The following is a 19,808-nucleotide window of genomic DNA, read 5'->3' on the forward strand; positions in this document are numbered from 1 at the left end:
ACAAGAAAAAAGCAAGCAGGTAGACTGTTAGAGGACATATGAATCTCTTGTCATGGATTTTGTCTTAATTTTAAAACACAGTTTCCCAGGACAGATCTATTAAGTCAGTGAAGTCTGTGCTTCAATAGTAGGTCTGGGAAACAGCTGGAGGAATTAATAGTTACTTCTGTAATTGTACTTTGTATTTCCATTTGGGTATTTGTGCACTGTGTTTTATTTACATCTGGGAAAAGGAAGATTTATTTTTTCACCTTCCTGTAGAGCTGTCTCTATAGCTGAAAATTTGCTATGAAAAAAGGGTTATCCACTAAGACTAAGTAGTGAATCTCTTGACTCAATGCTTGCTGTAAAAAAAAAAATAATTCCCATACACATAAAAAATATGTGCTGGGCAATTGCAGGTAATGAACAGCTTCATAAAAGTCATAATGTACTGATGAACAATTTGCAAACAAAGAACTAAATTTGTTCTCAATTTGGATTAAACTATTCCTAGTGAAAAATTCAAGAGCTCTGTAGAGGAATTTAAATCAGCTGGTTAGTGCTGTATGAGCAGCATATTCTTTCACAAAGCTCCAGCACTGCTTTAACAAGACAGGTTTTAAGCAGGAAGCAGCCAGCTTTCCCTGGAGGCTGCAGGAAACTGTGGAGCTGAAGGATCTGTGGGGTGTGAGCATGGGAAACAATTAGCCAGAAGCCAATCAATGCTGTATCATGCTTCAGACTGATGTTAGACTCTGAAAGTTCTGCTATGTATTTCTCAAGTATCAGCACAAGTACTGTTTTAATAACTAAACTGTAAACTTAACAAACAGTGTCCTGTGCTATGGGAATGGAGATGTTTTCTGCTTCAGGAAGGGAAGGCTAAATAAATATTTCAGACATAGAAATTAATGGCCTCCAGTTTATAGGACCTTTCAACCTAAAAATAAAGAAGTTAAGTTTTATCTTTTGAACTGCTTTGCCACCAATTCAACATCTTATTTCAGGATTTATTTTGTATCTTTTTCAGCCTTCCAGGCTTGTGTACAGCACAGTGTAATGCTCAGAGAGGGAATCAGTGTTTCTGGACAATGCACATCTTGCTAAGCATAGGACAAAAATACACAGCAATTTTCTCTCATCCTGAGACAGCTCTTCATTTTGCTGGTATTTTAAAATTAATAGAGTGAAGTCCTCAATTTTAGGAATGACAATCTGGCAGGAAAAATTCAAAGGACCCCCATAATAATGAACACATGCATTTAGTGGTGCTCCCTGGATAGTACATCTATGCTATGTCAGTTAACAGCACTGCTATATGACTAAACCTTGCTTAAATACAATAAAATAATCTTAATTCCTGACAGAATTCCCTAACTACTGCACAAGTTATGTTTTACAATACAAACTGAACAGTCATGTCAAGGACACATTGTTACAATAAAAACCCACTCTACTTGGTTACATATGTTTGTTTAATCCACCCTATTTCTGCATTGCTACATCATTTCACATTTAAAAAAATTAAATAAGTTTCTTATGATAAAAATCTAATGTTTTCCCACTCTTGGTTTCAATATCTGTCTGAATTCATTTATGTGTTTTTTTCCCCAACCATTTTGCAGGATCTCATTATGGCAAGAAAAAAAGCTACTAAAAACTGCAGTAAGCCTCTCACCAGCTACAGGCTTGTTCAGCATCATGGCCTCACTGAGGAAATTTGTGTATTACTTGCTTTTTCCCATTTGGGTTTTCTTGGTCTCTGAAACTACCAATAATTGACTATGTCAGAAGCATTCTCTTGATCCTCCCTTTAAAAACTATTCCAGGTATGTCAAATCTATCAAATTCATCCTGGACATTTTTCTGACTAGAGAATTCAAGCAACATAAAAAGCCTCCTGTGTGTGCTACTCAAAAGAATTACTGAAAATCTCCATAGCAGGAAGCACAAAGTATGCTGTCAAGTAGCTCCAGGCTAAGGGGACTAGTGAAAAATCATCAAATCAGGGAAAGCACGAGGAAGAGCTCTGCTTTCTGAGGCTATGCACAGGGGAAGAAAGTCAAAGCTGATGAGCTATCTCAGACATGCTGAGGGAAACAACAACTACTTCTGTTTATAAATGAAGGCAGAGACACATCAGTACCATAACCAGGAAAAATACATCAGTCTCTTCTCACAGAATTTCCCACTTTTTGTTAGCCAAGCCTTAAAGGATGCCAATTTAGTGCCATGTGCAAAGACACCCAGTAAAAATGGTATGTTCTGGTAAACTAACCTGTTTACTGCCCTTTTGGCTTTATATTGTCAGAAAAATCTGTAAAACTCTTGATATAACAGAATGAAAAATGGAAAAGCTGATTACAATAGTCTGATGGCTTTGGAGAACTACCACATCACGTTTTGTTTAAATGATCTTCTGACTGCCTTACCCTACCTTTTGGCCAAATGAAAAGAAATAATTTAATCTTTTAAAATAAAAATGTGAACTTCATGTGATCAGTCCACTGGACTATTAGCAAGACCTGAATACCTTTACCTTTGAAAATTTTAACATTAAAATCTTACCATTACTTTCTGTGAGACAGTAAAGGTAGTTTTGAGCAAAACAGTTCTGCTTCACAGAAAGCTGACTACTTCCCTGTGAGTTTTAAACTACCTTAAAACAGATAGAAATTAAATACAAAAAAATCAACCCCCGTGACTGCAGAGAAGGAAACTTTACAAACCTTCCTCACAAATCTCTCCTTTGTATCCTGGGACACAGATGCAGACACCCATGATACAGGTGCCATGGCCAAAACAGGTTGGATCAATACACTGCTCTTCTGGAACATCACACTCTGGTCCTTTCCAGCCATTTCGACACACACAGTGACCTTTCTCATATTCTCCATTTCCACTGCACAGCACTGGACAGGAATCTGAAGAAGGCAGATTGACCTTTTTAATGTATTTACATACTTACATAGATTAACATTTATTGCATTTGTGATTCTGTAAAATTGCTTTTCCACTCCAGCTCCTCAATTCTTCATTTGGTTTAAGGGTTGTAACAGACTGAAATCTTTGAATTAGGCAGTGCAGCAGTAGTACAATGTCCTTTTCTGCTCAGTCTGCCTCTCTCTTGTACCTTAATTTTGACCAGAAATGGGATATCATAGACAATAAAACCAACTCTCTCCTTGATTGGCCTCCGTGGAAAATTTGCAGGGATGCCTGATTTCAGTAAGATTAATATTCCTTTCCTGTGAACTGAAGCAAGATCCTGCCATTTTCTTTTTTCTTCTGAGAAGACATAATAGCACTGAAATTGTAGACATTACTGATTTGTATGTAAATCATCAAGTGTGGAAGCTTGCTTTTACAATCCCGTATCAATTTCTGAGCCAATTGAGTCTTAAAAAAATAAACCCTACATTTGAGGAGACATTGGGAAATCATGACAACTTCTGGACATCACATGCAGTGTATAATGGATATTACTGACAGAAATATCTGAACCAGAAGTAAGCTCACTTAACATGTTTTTTTGCCTTACTGATGGAAAACTGTCTCTAAGCTGCTTTAGGTTTCTTATCTACACCCTATTCAAGTTAAGACCACAGAAGCATTTGATTTACTTACATTTTCTCCAAAGTGAAACTGTTTGTCACTTTCAAATAACAGAAAACATTATGATATGCTAACACACCTATTTAAAAATGTCTTTTACAATTACAGACAGCATGCAAAGGTGGATGGCAGAACCTATCAAATTTGAAAACCAGGGAGGGAGAAGTGGTTGATCTGTGTTAACCCAAGTACAGCATAAAAAAAACTTTCCACTTGTACTGTATCTGCCATCTGGCTGGAAAAAGGAATTTAATCTCCTTTAATCACTGAATCTTCACAAGCCCAGCAGTCACAGACTACAATCATGATCCCTGTCATGCACTGTGGGGCAGTTAATATAAGATTACCTTTTGCACAATCAGGACCAAGGAATCCTGGGAAGCAGTGGCAGTGGCCTGAGATACATTCTCCATTCCCATTACAATTAGTTGAGCAGTCATCCAGGATTTCTGTTTATTCAGGCAATTGTGCACAAAGAAAAACATAAATTGGTTGAATTCAAAATGAATGGCATCTTCACCTCACTCTGCAGGACACATCTCAACATACAAATAGGTGCAGAAGCAGTAAAAAGCCCATTTTCATTCACAGGGAGCATAAAACAAAATTCCTGTTCAAGAAGCTTACAAATATTTATTAGATTTTTTCTTGACAGCTCTGAGATAACAGGTGCATCATTTATATTACACCAAAAAGCTTTTAAAGTAAGTGTTCATGTAAAATTTACCACCATTAAAAGCACTGCAGGAACCTGAGTATTTACTGAAAAATGTTCACCTTAAACACTTTCTTTCTTGCTGAAGTAATTTGTTTGAAACCTGTTTATAGAGTAAATTGCCTTCTATCGTGCTCATTTGAACCATGTGAATTGAATCCCTTTGAGAAGGGCAGGATTTCCACCTCTATACAATCAGATAAACAAAAAAAATATCTTTTGTTGTATTCAATGTGAAAAAGAACTAAGGACTAGATTTGAAGGAAAAAAAAAAAACCCACCTTCAGTTCTGATCTTAAAATTGCCCATGTTTTATCACACAGCTTTGGATATTAAGCCACTTAACCTCACACATCTGAGGACAGGCTCCTATCTCTACATGGATTAGCTGGTTCCAATTCACACATGTATTTCCTACAGGAATGCAATGGATTCACTGATTTATATGGATTTTCTGGAATGAATATGAAGTAAATTCAAGCTAAGATGGTCCTGTGTGGAGTAGGTCACTGTCAGACCAGCTCTGGGACTGAGTGGCTCTGCAGCCCATGCAGGTTCTGGATGGCAGAGAGGCTCTGGAACCAGGAAACTGGGACTGTCCAGTGGCCACATCCACTAATAGATGTGGTGAAGTACCTCTGGCTATAGGAAAATGGGAAAATCTTCACCTTTCCCACAAAATAACTGAGGAAAAAAAGAAATCCCAGATCCTGCAATTAATAAAAAGAACTGATATAAATGTATTTTGATCTTAATTATGGGCACTTAGATAAGGACCAGTTCCTCTTGAAAACTCTTATTGTTATTTGAATATATTCTTTTCAGGCTACCAGTTTATACTAAAGAACAGAAATTTGATATGCATCTGTTCATCAGATATCCACAACCTGTACACAGATGTCTGTTTAGAAGTTTAAAAACCAGCTCTTTTTTGGAAGGATGTTTTTTTCACAGGACTGCTTCTTGTTATTAATTTTTTATATTACAGTTCACTATCAACTCTTCTATTGCTCTGTGTGTGTGCTTGCCTGCCTTCTCTCAGTTTTCCTAGAATAACATGGCAAATAATCCCTACATTGACCTGAAATGAATGAATGGTTTGAGAAGTTACTTCCCCTCAATGCAAAGTCCACTTTGGGCTGCCCTTTGTTTAGTTAATAGAAGTACTTGAAGCATATCATGTTTTGCATGCAATTCACCCTCCTCGGGAAAGTCTGATCAGAAAATCAATAAAGTGTCAGAAATAAAATTTGTACATAACTAACATGGAGCATCTTGAAATACAGTCTAACAGATGCTGATGAGGGGCATGGCTGGTTCACAGGAGCATTTGGCAGAGATGCCTCCAAGCTCTTGCTCTGTTCTCAGGGTTTCTGGTCCTGGCTGATACCTTTGTTTCAGAAATGTCAAATATGACTCTAGACCAGTCCGGATAAGAACAAGAATATTGCCTCAAGGATTGATTATTTTTTTGTGGAAACCCCCAAAGAAACAATCAAGTTAAGATGCACAGAAAACTAGGAGAAGAAGATACACAGGTTATGAAAACACAATAACTGGCAGTATTTTCAAATGCACCAGCAGTAGATTCTTGCAGCAACATGAACAGACTTTTTCCCCAAAGTATCTTCTTGCAGCTATTCTAAAGATGAAGGATTCTTGCCTGCACAGTGGCTCATATGCTTCCCTCTTTCATAGTCTCTTCTGCTTATTTGCCACAGAAGGGATGGACAACAACTTTTATACTACATGCAACATGAACTGAAGTCTGGCAATTAATTTCATTTTTGCTGGGGGTGGGGGGGAAGGGGAGGAGTAGAAGTTATGCTATTAAATGAAATTTTATTTAAACACTCCTGTATGAATCCTGCTGTCTAACAATAAAAATAAATAAGGGATCAGGAATTTGGATACTGAGCTGGGCTGGAGCATGGCCAGGTTTTATGGTTTTTGTGGAACATCTGCAGAGGTGCTTCATAAATTGCTTGAATCTTATTTTCTCAGATGGAATTGAATAATGGCATATTTTCTTGCAGAAGTTCAACAGAGCAAATACGAAATTTTACACCAGAAGCAGTCATTACAACTCTATCTCAATTTCTAATTTTTTTTTTTCTTTTATGCAAGTCCTTCAGAATCTTGATATTTGAATCATACTGTCCTGCTCTGCAAGGTGTTTACCATGAAGTAAAAATAGCATCCACTTATTCTGAAGAGCAGATGGCACGTCCATTACTAGTAAAGACATCTTGCTAAACATATGGTAGAGCAGGTTAACTAAAGGGTATAGTGGTTAAAGTCTTGCAGCAAACCAAGACTGTCATCAATACAACACTTTACCTAAATTTAAACTCCAAAAAAGCCCTATGTGTGAGGACTGCTCACTCACAACACCTACACCTGCAAACACTTGCCCACCTATACGTGTTAAAAAGGCAGGAGGAGTCTCATATGCAACCAGGACACTGCCTCCTGTATTTGTCCTCTGTATTTCAAACAAAATGGTGCATTTCAGTAACTGCATAAAAGAACAGCACTCGTTCATCAAACAACACTCACAAACAAATCCATGAAAGATTTCCTAACTTTCAACTGACTAAAATACTGGAAATAAGAACTTAAAGCCTGGATAATTTCTGTAGGATTTATGGCCCACCTAAGTAGAGAGGGCAGATATAATCTCTTTTACTTGAAAAAAGATAACATCAGAAATCATTCAAGCATTTAAGTTATTATATAAAAGTCTTAACAAATGAAAACTTCACACTTAATTAATTTGATAACACCCATCTTTAATATATATATGTTGCTAATTGTCTAATATTGGTTTAAACGTGATATTGGCTTCACTGAGGTTAATTAAACTAAGCTGAAATAAAACATATTTAAGAGAATACTTAAGAGGAGCTGGAAAGCATCAAATACATCCTTGCAAAGCAATAATCAGAATAACAATTATATTGTGATTGTTCTTACCAATAGCTGTAGTCAGTACAAACACTTGCTCTACTTTTTTCCCATCATTGTAGAATGCCATATGCCAAGCTCCTTGATCCATGTACTCAATGAAACCTGTCTCTTGCAGTGAAGTTAAGATCAGATTCCTGGGAGCTTGCTGAGGCTCCTCTGAGTTTTTTGGTTCCTGTTTAATTAACTGTTTTCCATCCATCAGTTTTACGAAATCAAACTGAAATAATAATGAGCAAAAATTAACCACCTAGCAAATATTCATGAATCTACTCTGCATGTCTCCTTCAAACATGAATAAACAGTTGAAATCTTTAGAGGAATTGCCTAAGTATTCACCAATGCAGAGAGCAATTGCATAACCCAGTCAATTTAGCTTCAGTTTACATATAAAAAGTGTTATCATAGGTCAGAAATAAGGTGTCAAATCTGGCATAACTGTTTGTTATGGCAGGATAAAATCAGACTTGCTGCACTAGATATAGCACATTTACTTCAAAAATTACATCTCTTTAATGGGAATAATTCCAAAATTCCAAAAATGTAATGCCTGTGCTATGCAGATATTCATCTCAAATGCCAAGAGCACATTAAAAGACCTGTTGTTCTATACCAGATTTTTAAATCCTTGCCCCTTAATATTACTATCAGATATCAAAACCTAAATATACCTTTTCATTATATTTAATTTTAGTAATGCAAATAAGTATATATATTTTTACAGGAAGATTCTTAATACTTAAACAGGTGGATGCTGACAACTTTAACATCTGTGAACTTCAAAGCACCAGAGATTTCAATGAATCCCTGTTCAAGAAATACTTGTATTTCTCTTGGCTTTTTTAGGCATTCTGTTTTTCAGAAAAGTTCATTGTCAGCTCAATTGAAGATCCAGCTTCAATCAAAGTCAGTGACAGCTGAAAGTGCTTATTTATAATATCAAAATTCTAGTAAAAAATTCTTGAGGTTAGAGTAGATGATCTCCAGTGGTACATTATAAACAATCTTTCCATGATTTCATGTATGTTTATCACAATCTGTGGTGTGATCCTGCTATAAAGAAAGATAAAAAATTTACTGTCCATAGAAATGACAGCTTCATATGCCAAATACATTAAGTCTAAACAAAAAAATTTAATGTGACCAGCAATATTGCATGACTGCTTAGCTATGTTTTCTCTTGCAAAATCCCCAGGAGCAAGCATTCAAAAATAATTTCAATCTTAGAAACCAGAGATAGCTTTTTTTCTTTTCTATCAACTCTTTATACTGACTGCACAATCTGTTTTAAGGGAATAGTAAAAAAATTAAAGCATTTTCCAGTAAACTGGAATTTTATCTCTTGCACAGAAGATGCTGGATCTATGCAGCAGGACAGAGTGTACCTGTTCAGCCTCCCAGACAGTCACATCCCTGAGGTCACAGCTGCTGACCTGTCTGGAATTACACTGTCCCTTCCTCTGGGAGAGCATGCTATTGCTAGAGCTCAGTAAAAGAAAAGGATAATGAGACTGTGGTTACAGCCAGTCCCTTTCTCTCTCTCTGCTTTGAAAACCTCTTGTGAATACTCCCATCCACTGCTGTTTGAAAATACAAGTGTGACAGATCAGGATAATTTCCAATTACCTGAGTGTGAGTAGGTGGGATGTTTCTTCTGCCATAAATTCCCAGCAGAGAATCCTTTGCCAGTGAAATGTTGAATTTCAGGTACACGGGGTGATGTATGGTAATTTGGAAGCGCCAGAATAAACCAGGTGGGATGGTCTGCATAACCTGTGCTCCAATCTCCACTTCTCCCGTGTCTATGGCCCGGCCCTTCTGAAACACTAATATCCACAAACAAACAAGTTGTCACTTGAGTATTTACAATGGCTGGAGAGACAAGTTTACAAGGTATAAATCTGCCTTAGATATATCGGAATGTACAAAAATCAACTTCTAACACTGATAACTGCATTTTTTTATTTAACAAGTTGGAAAACACAAACAAACATGTACAACGTATTTCCAACAACAGGTGTCATGGGGTATTTTTGTCATGATTTTTGCTGTAAATCTTGTAACACTTTACTAATTATGAAAAGGTGGAACTGCTGCTTTGTAAACCACAGTCTTTGCTCATCACCTATGCAAACAAAACATTCCACTGTGAATACACAGAGTGAGGACAGTGGGAAATCCTTCCTCTGGCACATATTTCATACTGCTGCAGAAGGAACAGTGCAGAAGCTACACAAATGGACTCCAGTGAGGACAGAAAATCCATCAAACCTGGTAGTTCAGAGGCTCTGTACAAAGCCCAGATTTCTATTAATCACCATTCCTAATGGTTTTATTATGGTAGTGTTAGTCTAATCCTGAAGAAATAAAAAAACATCTGTTCTGCCTTGGTTTTTCTTCATGAAAGCCTAACAGGGGCATGAGGACAGGGAAAGGCACTCTGAAGACAAAACTGGCATAATTTCATAATGCCAAACAATAAATTTGCAGACATCTACAATATGTAACTTCACACATGGGTGTGAGAGCACTGAAACAGAAAGGGAAATGCAATGCATAAGGAAAACTTCACCAAGCTAAATTGGAGCTGGGTTGCTTTGCTGGCCTCTATCACCATCTTTATGTTCTTTATTGCCTGTCTGTGGTCAGCATTGTGACATGCTGCAAATCACAAACCCTAACATTTGAGCTAATTCAATTGAAAGGTTTGTAAAACTCTATTGACATTTCCATACTCTGAACTGGAGTAAAAGCAGGATAGTGGGTGGCATTAGAGAATTAGTCAAGAGAAGATTGAATTCAGCAGCCATAAACATCTATGTTACATTTAATTCCAGAACCACAATAAAAAGATAACCAGGAGCAAAGTGACTGTAGACTCATCTTTTACAATAAATGCATATAAATATCTAATCCAACATCATGCACGTGAAATTTTATAAATCACCCCTGGAAATGAAAACAGCAGCAGCAAAGCCAGAGCCAGCTTTTGCTTGAGTGTGTTAAAAACAAAGACCCTCAGTGAGACCTTACATAGGCTTTAACTAGTATAGGAAGTACTTAGCATTCTTAATGGATAGAGATTTAATTTTCAAGGCAGGAGAAATTCTCAGGGTACCAGATCTTCCAGCTTTACAGCTGCTTTGTGTCACCAAATGCACAGTAAGAAGGAAGGGCTAACTTACAACACCTCACCATGTAAATACATCTATTTTTAGAGCAGAAACTTGTAATCTAGTACTCAAAAAATACACCACTTACTTAGTTTGTGAGTTGAAATAAATATTTCCAAATTGCTAGGTGAACAATGTTCTAGGTGAGACTACTTCTGCCCAATTTGCTTCATGGAAAATATCTTGAATGTTGAGTTTTGGAAAGAGAATTAAACTTACTTGGTTGTACAATGAAAGTGGAACCCTTTCCACCCCAACCCATAAAAGATCCTACTTGGTTTATGTAAATTTAAAAATCTTCTCCCATATTTCTAATACTCTAGAGATATTAAATCTTAATGACTCTTTGCAAGCAATTACCCTGGATTAAGTAAAACACTATGGTACTTTTTGATGATATTGACACATGGTAATTAATATGATTCAATTACAAGACAGTAGAGCACTAAGTAAAGAGTCAAGGATACAGAATCATTTTTGAAGTTAATGGCATTACTGATCTGTCTCCAAGGTCTTTAACATATAGTAACTCCTTATATTTTGGAGTGAGAAGATCTATTTCCTTGTTGCAAAGAAAAAGTGTTACATCTTCAGTCTGGGTGAATTCTCACTAATTGATATTATCAAATTATGCTGAATATCATTAGTGTTGCAACATACCTTGGGAGTTTTTTTCACATTTGGCTGAAAATATCTTTTCTTTAGGAATATTTTACATAAGTGTAAAAAACCCAGATGCACTTAGATGTGTCTCATCCCCAGGGAAAGAAGTGCATGCTGCTGCTCACAATGCAGACAGGAAAACACACACACTATCCACCTCTGCTGAGAGGATGCAGTTGTAGAATCTCTACCTTCCAAATGCTATTTTTTCAGACAATCAGAGAGCATGGAAAGGCTGTTGTAGGAGTCACAGATGAAATGCATATTTCATATTAACTGTGCCTTTCTGCTTTCTCTACAGAAAAAGAATTTAGCTTTGTTTCTGTGTTTAGTTGAACTAAGTGGGCATTTGGTGGTACAAAAAAAGGCACCTGAAACACACTCCTCACAGACTATCCTTGTGTACTTTTTTGCTCGTCCTTGAAAAAGTCCAAAATAAGCTTTTAAAATTACAGCACTGTAATACAATTCTGCTCTTGTTGTAGAAACATTTTTTTTTTTGGTATGACAAAGTATCTTTTCATTATCTATATTCAATTCTTTGTACAGTTCCTAATCTTGCCAACTAGGGTATTAATTCACCCCTATGCTTTCGAAGCACAGTTTCCTCAGAAGTCTAAAACAGAAGATAAATTCCTAATCACAGGTTTCTCTTGGCTTAAAGAAAGAAAAATCCTGAACAGTGTGGTGCCAATTACCTCCACAAGAAAATACCAATATATGCTTATTATTACTGATCCTGAAACAATCAATTTCCTTGTATTACCCTGGTAAATACCAGCATCAATGGGATATCTGACTTTTTAATCACATTACTACATATTAAAATGTTAACTCATAGCTGTGGGTCAGTGTATTATAAAGTGACTTCTTGAAGAAATCTGACTTGCTGATTTATAAACTTGATTTTCATTAAAAGATTAGTTTAAGATATATGCTTTCAAAGTCTGAAAAAGCATTCTGTGCTTCTGCATTGAGTTGGGAAAATGTGAGGTCACAGTATCTGACAGTAGTTATTTATCCCTGTGAAATTACATCACAGGCTTCAAGTTAACAGGAAAAGCATCAACTTTCTGTGGCATCCTGCTGTAGGGAAAGGCGTTGCCTGTTTCCAAGTGCTCCTTTTCATCACTTCCAGATGCTTCTATATGGAGAATTTGTTATGAGGACTGGGAATAAAATTACTGATACATATCAAAAGTGATGGGAAGACAGAAAATGAGCAAAGACTAGCCAGAGTCAGACTATGCATGCACTAATTCCATGTGAGTTTCCTTGTGTTTTCCCAAGTGTATACTCCTTGCTGTCTTAAACTCTGGACTACATGTTAGCCTCAAAAGGTGAAAGGGGACAAGTGAGATAACAATGTATGTCTGTTCATGACTGACCTCTGAAACTGCTGGATAAGCCCTCAGTGAAATGGCTCTGCTATCAAGAGACTCTTTTCTTTAGTGTTGTGTAGCTACACTAAAAACGGATTCCCAGGGCAAGGCAGGTGGTTTGCATTTTTACATACTACACTGAGACTTTACTGACTTGCATATTTTTTTCTCTGCTTCCAACCATCTAATTTTTTAAGATTTTTGATATTTTTGATGTTTTTTTCTATACATCCTTCTTTGGAAGCCAAATGCATTGGAAAAGCTTTTATTAAATCTGCAATACATTGACAAAAAGATTTAATGCAGTTTGAGAACTATTTGAGATATTTTCCATGGTGCATCAGGACAGAAGTTCAAAAGTATATAAAAAAATTTCTCCAACTAACTATAAATCTAATCTAAGAGATGAAATAATGGAAAACAACATCGCTGTCTCCTTACATATATTTCTATTGTTCATTTATCTAATATGATCTCTATCCAGTTGTGCCACATTGATTTGCAAGATTATTGATGTGCAATCTTCCTCCTAGAGGGACTGGTACAACAATGTTCTACTTTGTTGCCTATTTTCAGCCATGGATTTTACACAGAGCACACAAAATCAGATCCCTGCTCTGCTCTAAAATATGAAACCTCTGGAAGTCTATCATCGCAGAGCTGCATGTACAATTTCCTCCTAACAACTGGTAAGATTAGGTTTCATATTTCACTCCCATTCACTCTGATCTGATTCATCCACTTTTCCTGAGTACCATTAAAAATAAAAAAAGGAAGACCATTTGCTTTTTATGGTCAGAAAGTGTTGTCATGATTGTTGATGGGAAGCATGGGCCAGAGCATGTGACCAATACTGGGGCAGGTGATCTAATATTAAGTGACAGGTAGGAGAGGAAGGAATTGCACATCTCAGACAGTTCCTTTTCTGTTTCACACCCTGGGTGCATGGCCCACTCCTTTCCTATCCTAGCTCTGGCACTTCAAGAGGTTTGGTTCAGCCACTTCCTCAGCAGAAGATAATTTACATTCTTTAACAAAGCCATTTCTGCTGCCATGAAGTGTGGACACTGCTGAAGGCATAGGCACATTTTAGCCAGGCCTTTCTCAGGCCATGAAACTTTCTCAGCCTCAGCTAGGATTTTTCCCAAGCTAGAGACTCCTTCTTTACTGTAAACACAAGAGAAAGAATCATAACAGACATAAACACCTGCAGGATCCCTGAGAAAGCCAGGGAAGTGTCTCCTTCTCTGACCAAAGATTTGTCTGTATTTTGTTTTGCACAAACTGCCTTATTTAAGGCAATGGCTTTCTTCAGTAAATTGCTTTTTCTTGCTCTTTCCTGCACCACACAAGAGAGTGTCTTGTTGCTGTTGTCCTTAACCCTTTCATGGCAACAGTGAAGGGCTGAGGTGTCTGGGCTGTGCAGGAGAAAACCCCTGCAGTGGGCACAGGGACACAGTGACCTCAGAGGGAGGCAGGAGGGCAGGGCAGGGCTGTGCCCCTGGCAGCAGGGAGCTGCCAGATTGGCTCAGGCATTTTTGTGAAGCTGTGGTAGATTCCTGGGAGCTGATTCACTGTGACTGGGTCAGCCAGGATGTGACAGGATGCTGCATTTTAGCTTATGCCTTCAAGAACTGGATGTTTGAAAAGCATTAAGATTTCTACTCTTCTGCACATTCTGACCTGTCAATACAATGAGGTTCCTTTTGCCTGAGATTGACTTTGGTCTGCAAGACAGGCACAGCATCAAGCCCTCCTCAAAAGAGGGAACAAGGCAACAAACACTTTCAGCACTTCATCACTGCAGTACTGAACCCTCCTTTTCTAATGGGCTGGTTGCTAATATCAGTGAGAGTTCTGTGAAAGGAACCTATCTGGTTATGGATTTTTACCTGTTTTAAAATGATGCTAAAGAAGCTAGAACCTGAACTCAAAATACTGTCAAAATGTAGAAAATACAGGATTTGAACAGCTGTAATGTTTAACTATTCACCCTCTGTCTGGTTTCTCATTTACACATACCTTTCTTTTCTGTTTTATCCAAAGCTTTTCCTCCAATTGGCGAGTAAGTTGTATCCGTGGATTCTGTCCCTTTATTTCCTTTGCTAACTCCATTTTCATAGAGCTGCCCTTCCACAGGCTGTAGTTGCCAGGTTAAACCAAACAAGTGTACTGCTGCAAAAAAATGAAGACCAATTAATTGATGTCTAAACTACAGCACCTTCAGTGAGACTACAAAAGAATGCTATGACCCAGTTACTGCAAAGTCAAGTATTACTTTATTCTGTTAGTCATAAATCAGAATTTCAAGGGGGCTAATGAGCAATTTACCATTTTACCTTAAAACTCAATGTTTAATTAGTTTCCACACTTTCTTCTGGAGCTCAGACAGGTCAAGGTGATGAATTTCTGCAGCAATTAATGGAATTACTTGCAATTAGAAGGATAACAGTTGAATAAATTCAATGTTGTGGGACAGATTCTAATGCTTTATGAATGTTTTCCCTCAGCTTTTGACTGTCAAAGATCTCAGAATTTGTTGACAAAAGCAATGACACCAACTAAAACTTCTCACCTTTCCAATCTCATCTGAAGTGAGACTGTGCCCACTGTACACTGAAACCCTTTCATTTAGGTTAAACAATAGCAAAACCATTGACTCCAGACTTACTCTAGCATGGCACTCCAGATAAAATGCTGGCTCTACATCTAAAATATATGCAATTATTTTACAACACAAATTAACAGAAATATAGTTATTTATGTATGTACAAGGAAAGCTACTAAATAATCCTTTCAAGGAGTTATAAACTATCTTTATTGCCATACATAGGGGCTGCCTATTCTACTTTGCCTGCAGAGCCATTCATGTTTTCTGCTTTCCCTTGTTTCTGATCTGAGGCCTTGAAGGATGGCTGGAGAAAGAGAGCAACAGAGGATCTTATTTTAGTATAACATGATAGTACTGCAGCTAGTCTAGACAATTACTTAGGTTTTACTGAGAAGGGAAAATTATTCCAAGGAAGAGGTTGCCTTAGCATTGAAGTAACTCAGCAGGGAAGACTGACGACCCACTAAAATATGGATTGAGATGACCCCCACTGAGGAGCTGAAATTGTCACATGAAGAGCAAAGCCTGAGCAGCAGCTCTTTAGCCACATGCAGCAATTTGCACTGAGTAGGATCTGCCCACAGTGGGAGCCTAAAAGGCAATATATTTGCTCTTCCTGAACCGTGCAGGAACCTCAGAGACTCCCAAGAGAAATAAGTGTGATCTAGAATGTGTCTTGCATTAACAAAGTACATGGTTTTATTCTGCACTTATACATACTTCAAGGAAAATATCTCAATACAACCAGTCAACTTGGAATCCATTTCCCATGTGTTTGGTAACAAGTCTGCCTTGCATGCTGAAAAGGTGAATTATAAAAATTCAACAAAATCCCAAGCCTGAAATGGATTCCTGTCAAGGGCTTGGGAAAACTACCACAAGAATGCAAAGCTGCCAATCTACAGTCATTAATTCCAGATCTGGGCATTCTAGGGTCACCCAACTACAGATACATGGTACAAATCAAGCAAATGAGAGCATTACTACTGAATTAGTGAGGTGACAGTATTTGTAAGAAATTTACTGCATCTGAAACCACTGAATCACCATTAGATCTGGACTCTTGAGACTGGGCAGCACGTATCCACTCCCCAGAAGAGATATTAGAATTTCAAGCTTTTTCGTGTCAGTGGTGAGATGTCAAGCCTAGATTGCATCATATTCTATGGTCTTCAAATCATCAAGGGACCATGATAATACTTTGAAAAGCGTCTTGCAGTCAGATCACACAGAGTTAAGGTCTGAGATTTTTTGAGATTTTTAACACAAGATAGATCACTGCCACATACAACAAAAAGCAGCCTTGACATCTCTAGAGTAAGTGCTCTTGCTCCTGGCTTGAGCCCTTGGATATTATTATTATTTAAAGAGTTATTAACAACAAAAGGGAACACAGTTCAATGAGACTGATAGCTAATGAATGCACTTTTCATTTATACTAATGCAAATAATTATATAAGCACTTGAAACAGATCACCAGAAGCACAACACAACAACCCACATCAATAGTAAGCTTTTAGTGGTTATTGAATCCTGCATATAATACAGTTGCTTTCTGACACTATTGCCATTGTTGTTATTATTCATGTTGTTGTTATTTGAACATGCTGCAGAGGGTACATCACAAAGCCAGGGCTGAACGTGTGCTGCACCTTTTCCTTGGTGCCTCTGCCACATTACAGAGTCTGTGCATGGTATCATTTACTCACAACAATTCCAGTCCTTTACTGGCTTTGTCTTCCTTCAGGCTGGGAAGTGCTGTTGTTTATATAACTTGTGCCAAAGCTTGGCAAGCTGCAAAACTATCTGTATCTAGGTTTCACAGTGATCTTCCTCCCGGGAAACACCAAGGGTGGCCCAGGGGACAGGCTCTGCCAGCCTCGGATGGCGCAGCCTGGGAGGGGACACGGGCACCAGACTTGTGCTAAACAATGGGCTCAGCTGGGGGCTGCACAGCAAAGCACAGGGCTGTGAAAATAAATCTATGTGAACTGATCTGAATGCCTTCTAACACTGCACAAACACAGACACCTTGCAATCTTAAAATCATTCAAATTTTCATTACATTAATTATAGCTATTGAGAAACCACCTTCAGATCCAGGTGTCACTCTGGGACTAAACAGACTACAAACACCAGGGAAGGCATTAATTCTTAGAGATACATTTTTCAGAAATTAGCTACAGGGAATGATAGATATTTATTTAGCAGACACAGAGACCTTCCTAACTTCTTCATTTTCTGTGATACTTTTCTTTTACCTAGGATATACAAAATTCCTATGGAGCTTTTTCCCTACAATATATGTACAGCATGTTTTAAATACACAGTTATTTCAACAAATAAGATTACATAAAACTTCCAAATCTTCATCTCTCAAATCTCTGTAGAAATAAGTAACCATGTACTGAATTTAATTAAAAACCTCTAAAAAACTTCTCTTTTGAGTTGTTCTCCCTTTGATTTTTTTCTAGTGGATTTCTGGCTTTTACTAAAGGGGCACAGTAAATGCTATGCAATTCAAGTGTGAGCCACAATGTCATTTCCCCAAGCATAAATCCATTTGCAAGGTCCTCAGTTGTATTTCCCATGTGTAATGCCCAGGTGTAAGATCCTACTCCACTGAACAAATAGATGATACCATCACTGTCTAAGTATATTGGGCTGGTAGGAGGGAGATTCACTTTCTGGTGAACATCTCTGCCCTTTCCTCTGATTCAACCTTCTGAAGACCTTGACTGCAGCACCTTTGAGGGCTGACTAACAGTAAGAAACCACCATTAGGACTAAGGATATGATGTAGCTCAAGTTCACACAGAACAGTCTTTGAAGTCTGATGACTACACCTACATTACATAAGAAGCAAAAGCTCTGCCTATCTGGCATCCCAAAATACTTCTGCAATCACATACCCTGTATTTTGCAGCAACTAAAATACTCAAGGTACTAGTAGGGTGTATAAAGTCACTGCTGAGCTGCTACAGTTTCAGGCAATACCCAAGGAGAGGCAGGCAAATGGAGATGAAACAGCTTGTTAGCTGGCAGATTGCAAAATTCACACTTTTGTTGGGAGGAGCTGTGGTGAGTCAGCAGGAGCATCAGCCCCTAACTTCCATCAGCTGGCCTAACCAAACCTGTCCTCTGACAGCTGAGTGCAATATTCTCCCTGCTGGGAGGAACTGCATTCATCTGAAAAGATATTCTTTTTTGGCTTGCTTGAACATCCAGTATAATCCCCTGCCAATAATTACATTATTACTTTGCTCTGTGCAATCTATGAGTTGCCTGTTGCCAAGACCAGTGTTGTACACTGCTTCCACTGAGGTGACCTGGAGGCAAAATTGATTTGAAGGCAAAATTTGACACTCTTTACATAATGTTGAGAGATACAGCTTACATGATGAACACTACCATACCTGTATTTCATTTATATTTTATCAGATGGCCCTTTTAAATTCAAAGTTTCTGATAAAATTCTAACATAAAAGTAGAGATTTTTCTTTTTTAACATGCATTATGGATGTTATAGAAGAAGCTAAATTTGGAGGAGTCAATAGTCAGTGGATCTGAAGAGACTGGAGGATGCCACATGATTATGATGAATCTAATTTTTTTTCTCAGCCACCCTGCCCAAGCCATACAGTGGAGCTGTCAGTGGAATTTTAAATGATCTCTCTCTGTCCAGTACAGAAGATCCTAGTCATACTACAAAGCTTTTCTTAGCTAAATTATTATGCTTCTTAGGTTAAAAAATATTATTAGGTATAAAACAGGTATCTTGCATAAAAGAAATATTAAAGGAAAGATTAGACATCATCTAACCTTTCTATAAATTTCTTTCATGGACTATCTCAGCAAAGACATGAAAAGTGAGTGTAACTTTATGCTGCTTAAGGGATTTTCCCTACTCAGAGTCAGGTTTTTGCTTCACGTTACTGCTGTAAGTGAAACCAATTAGGGCCATGTTCAGAACAAAAATTTGGGTCTTTACCTCTGAAGTAACTGACCAGATCACTTACTTTATTCTACATTTACACAAAATAAACTGACAGTTCCAGACTGTCCACCTCAGTCCCCACAATTCTACTGTGTACTCAAGTAAATACCCACAAAGATACAAGCAATTTTTTCAGAACTTGCTTTGTAAACTGGATTAACCCGCCATCTGCTAGGAAGCCAATGATCTAATTTAATTTATTCTTATCTACCTTCTGTGTAAGCACAGCTTGTCAACTCCGGTGCTACATGTTTGGCAGAATGTGAATAAGAGCCTTGGCTGCAGTGCAAAAGAGACACTCAGCAGAGAGGAGACATTAAAAAAGTCCTGTGCAGTAAGTACTTACTACCTGTGAGATCAACTTCAAAGGACAAAATTCCTGCAAATGTGAAACCCCTCCAAATTGCTGATCCACACTAAAGGCTTCTGTTCAGCTTTCTCTGCTGTTTTACAGAATCTCAGTAGATCATCCCCCTGAAGCCCAGCAGAAGAGCTCTTCTAGAATGTGTATCAGCAGACTACTCCTTCTGCACCTGCTCTAAGTGCCAGAAAATTATTTGTTTCTGTAACTGCTAGCAGGTTCTGCTTATAAAACTGAATTTCACTGTGGTGTGAAGCCACAGATGCATCAGTGTCAGTTCCAGTAAAGGTGAATTAATAAGAAAAATACATGAACACAAGAGCCAGAACCAAAGTTCTGATC

At 37.8% G+C, this 19,808-nt stretch overlaps 1 protein-coding gene across 1 annotated transcript in view; it reads right to left on the reverse strand.

Annotated features, from left to right (window-relative positions):
* TENM1 (teneurin transmembrane protein 1) overlaps positions 1-19,808 on the reverse strand; it is a 310,397-nt gene that overhangs the window by 113,991 nt on the left and 176,598 nt on the right. Inside the window, exons 6-10 of the mRNA XM_079318538.1 lie at positions 14,520-14,672; positions 8,906-9,105; positions 7,289-7,499; positions 3,945-4,046; positions 2,712-2,906 (exon numbers count right to left, since the gene is read on the reverse strand). Coding sequence (XP_079174664.1) covers positions 2,712-2,906; positions 3,945-4,046; positions 7,289-7,499; positions 8,906-9,105; positions 14,520-14,672 — 861 coding nt within the window. The remainder of the gene's footprint in view (positions 1-2,711; positions 2,907-3,944; positions 4,047-7,288; positions 7,500-8,905; positions 9,106-14,519; positions 14,673-19,808) is intronic.

The sequence above is a fragment of the Erithacus rubecula genome (genome assembly GCF_903797595.1).
Source record: "Erithacus rubecula genome assembly, chromosome: 15".
NCBI lineage: Eukaryota > Metazoa > Chordata > Aves > Passeriformes > Muscicapidae > Erithacus > Erithacus rubecula.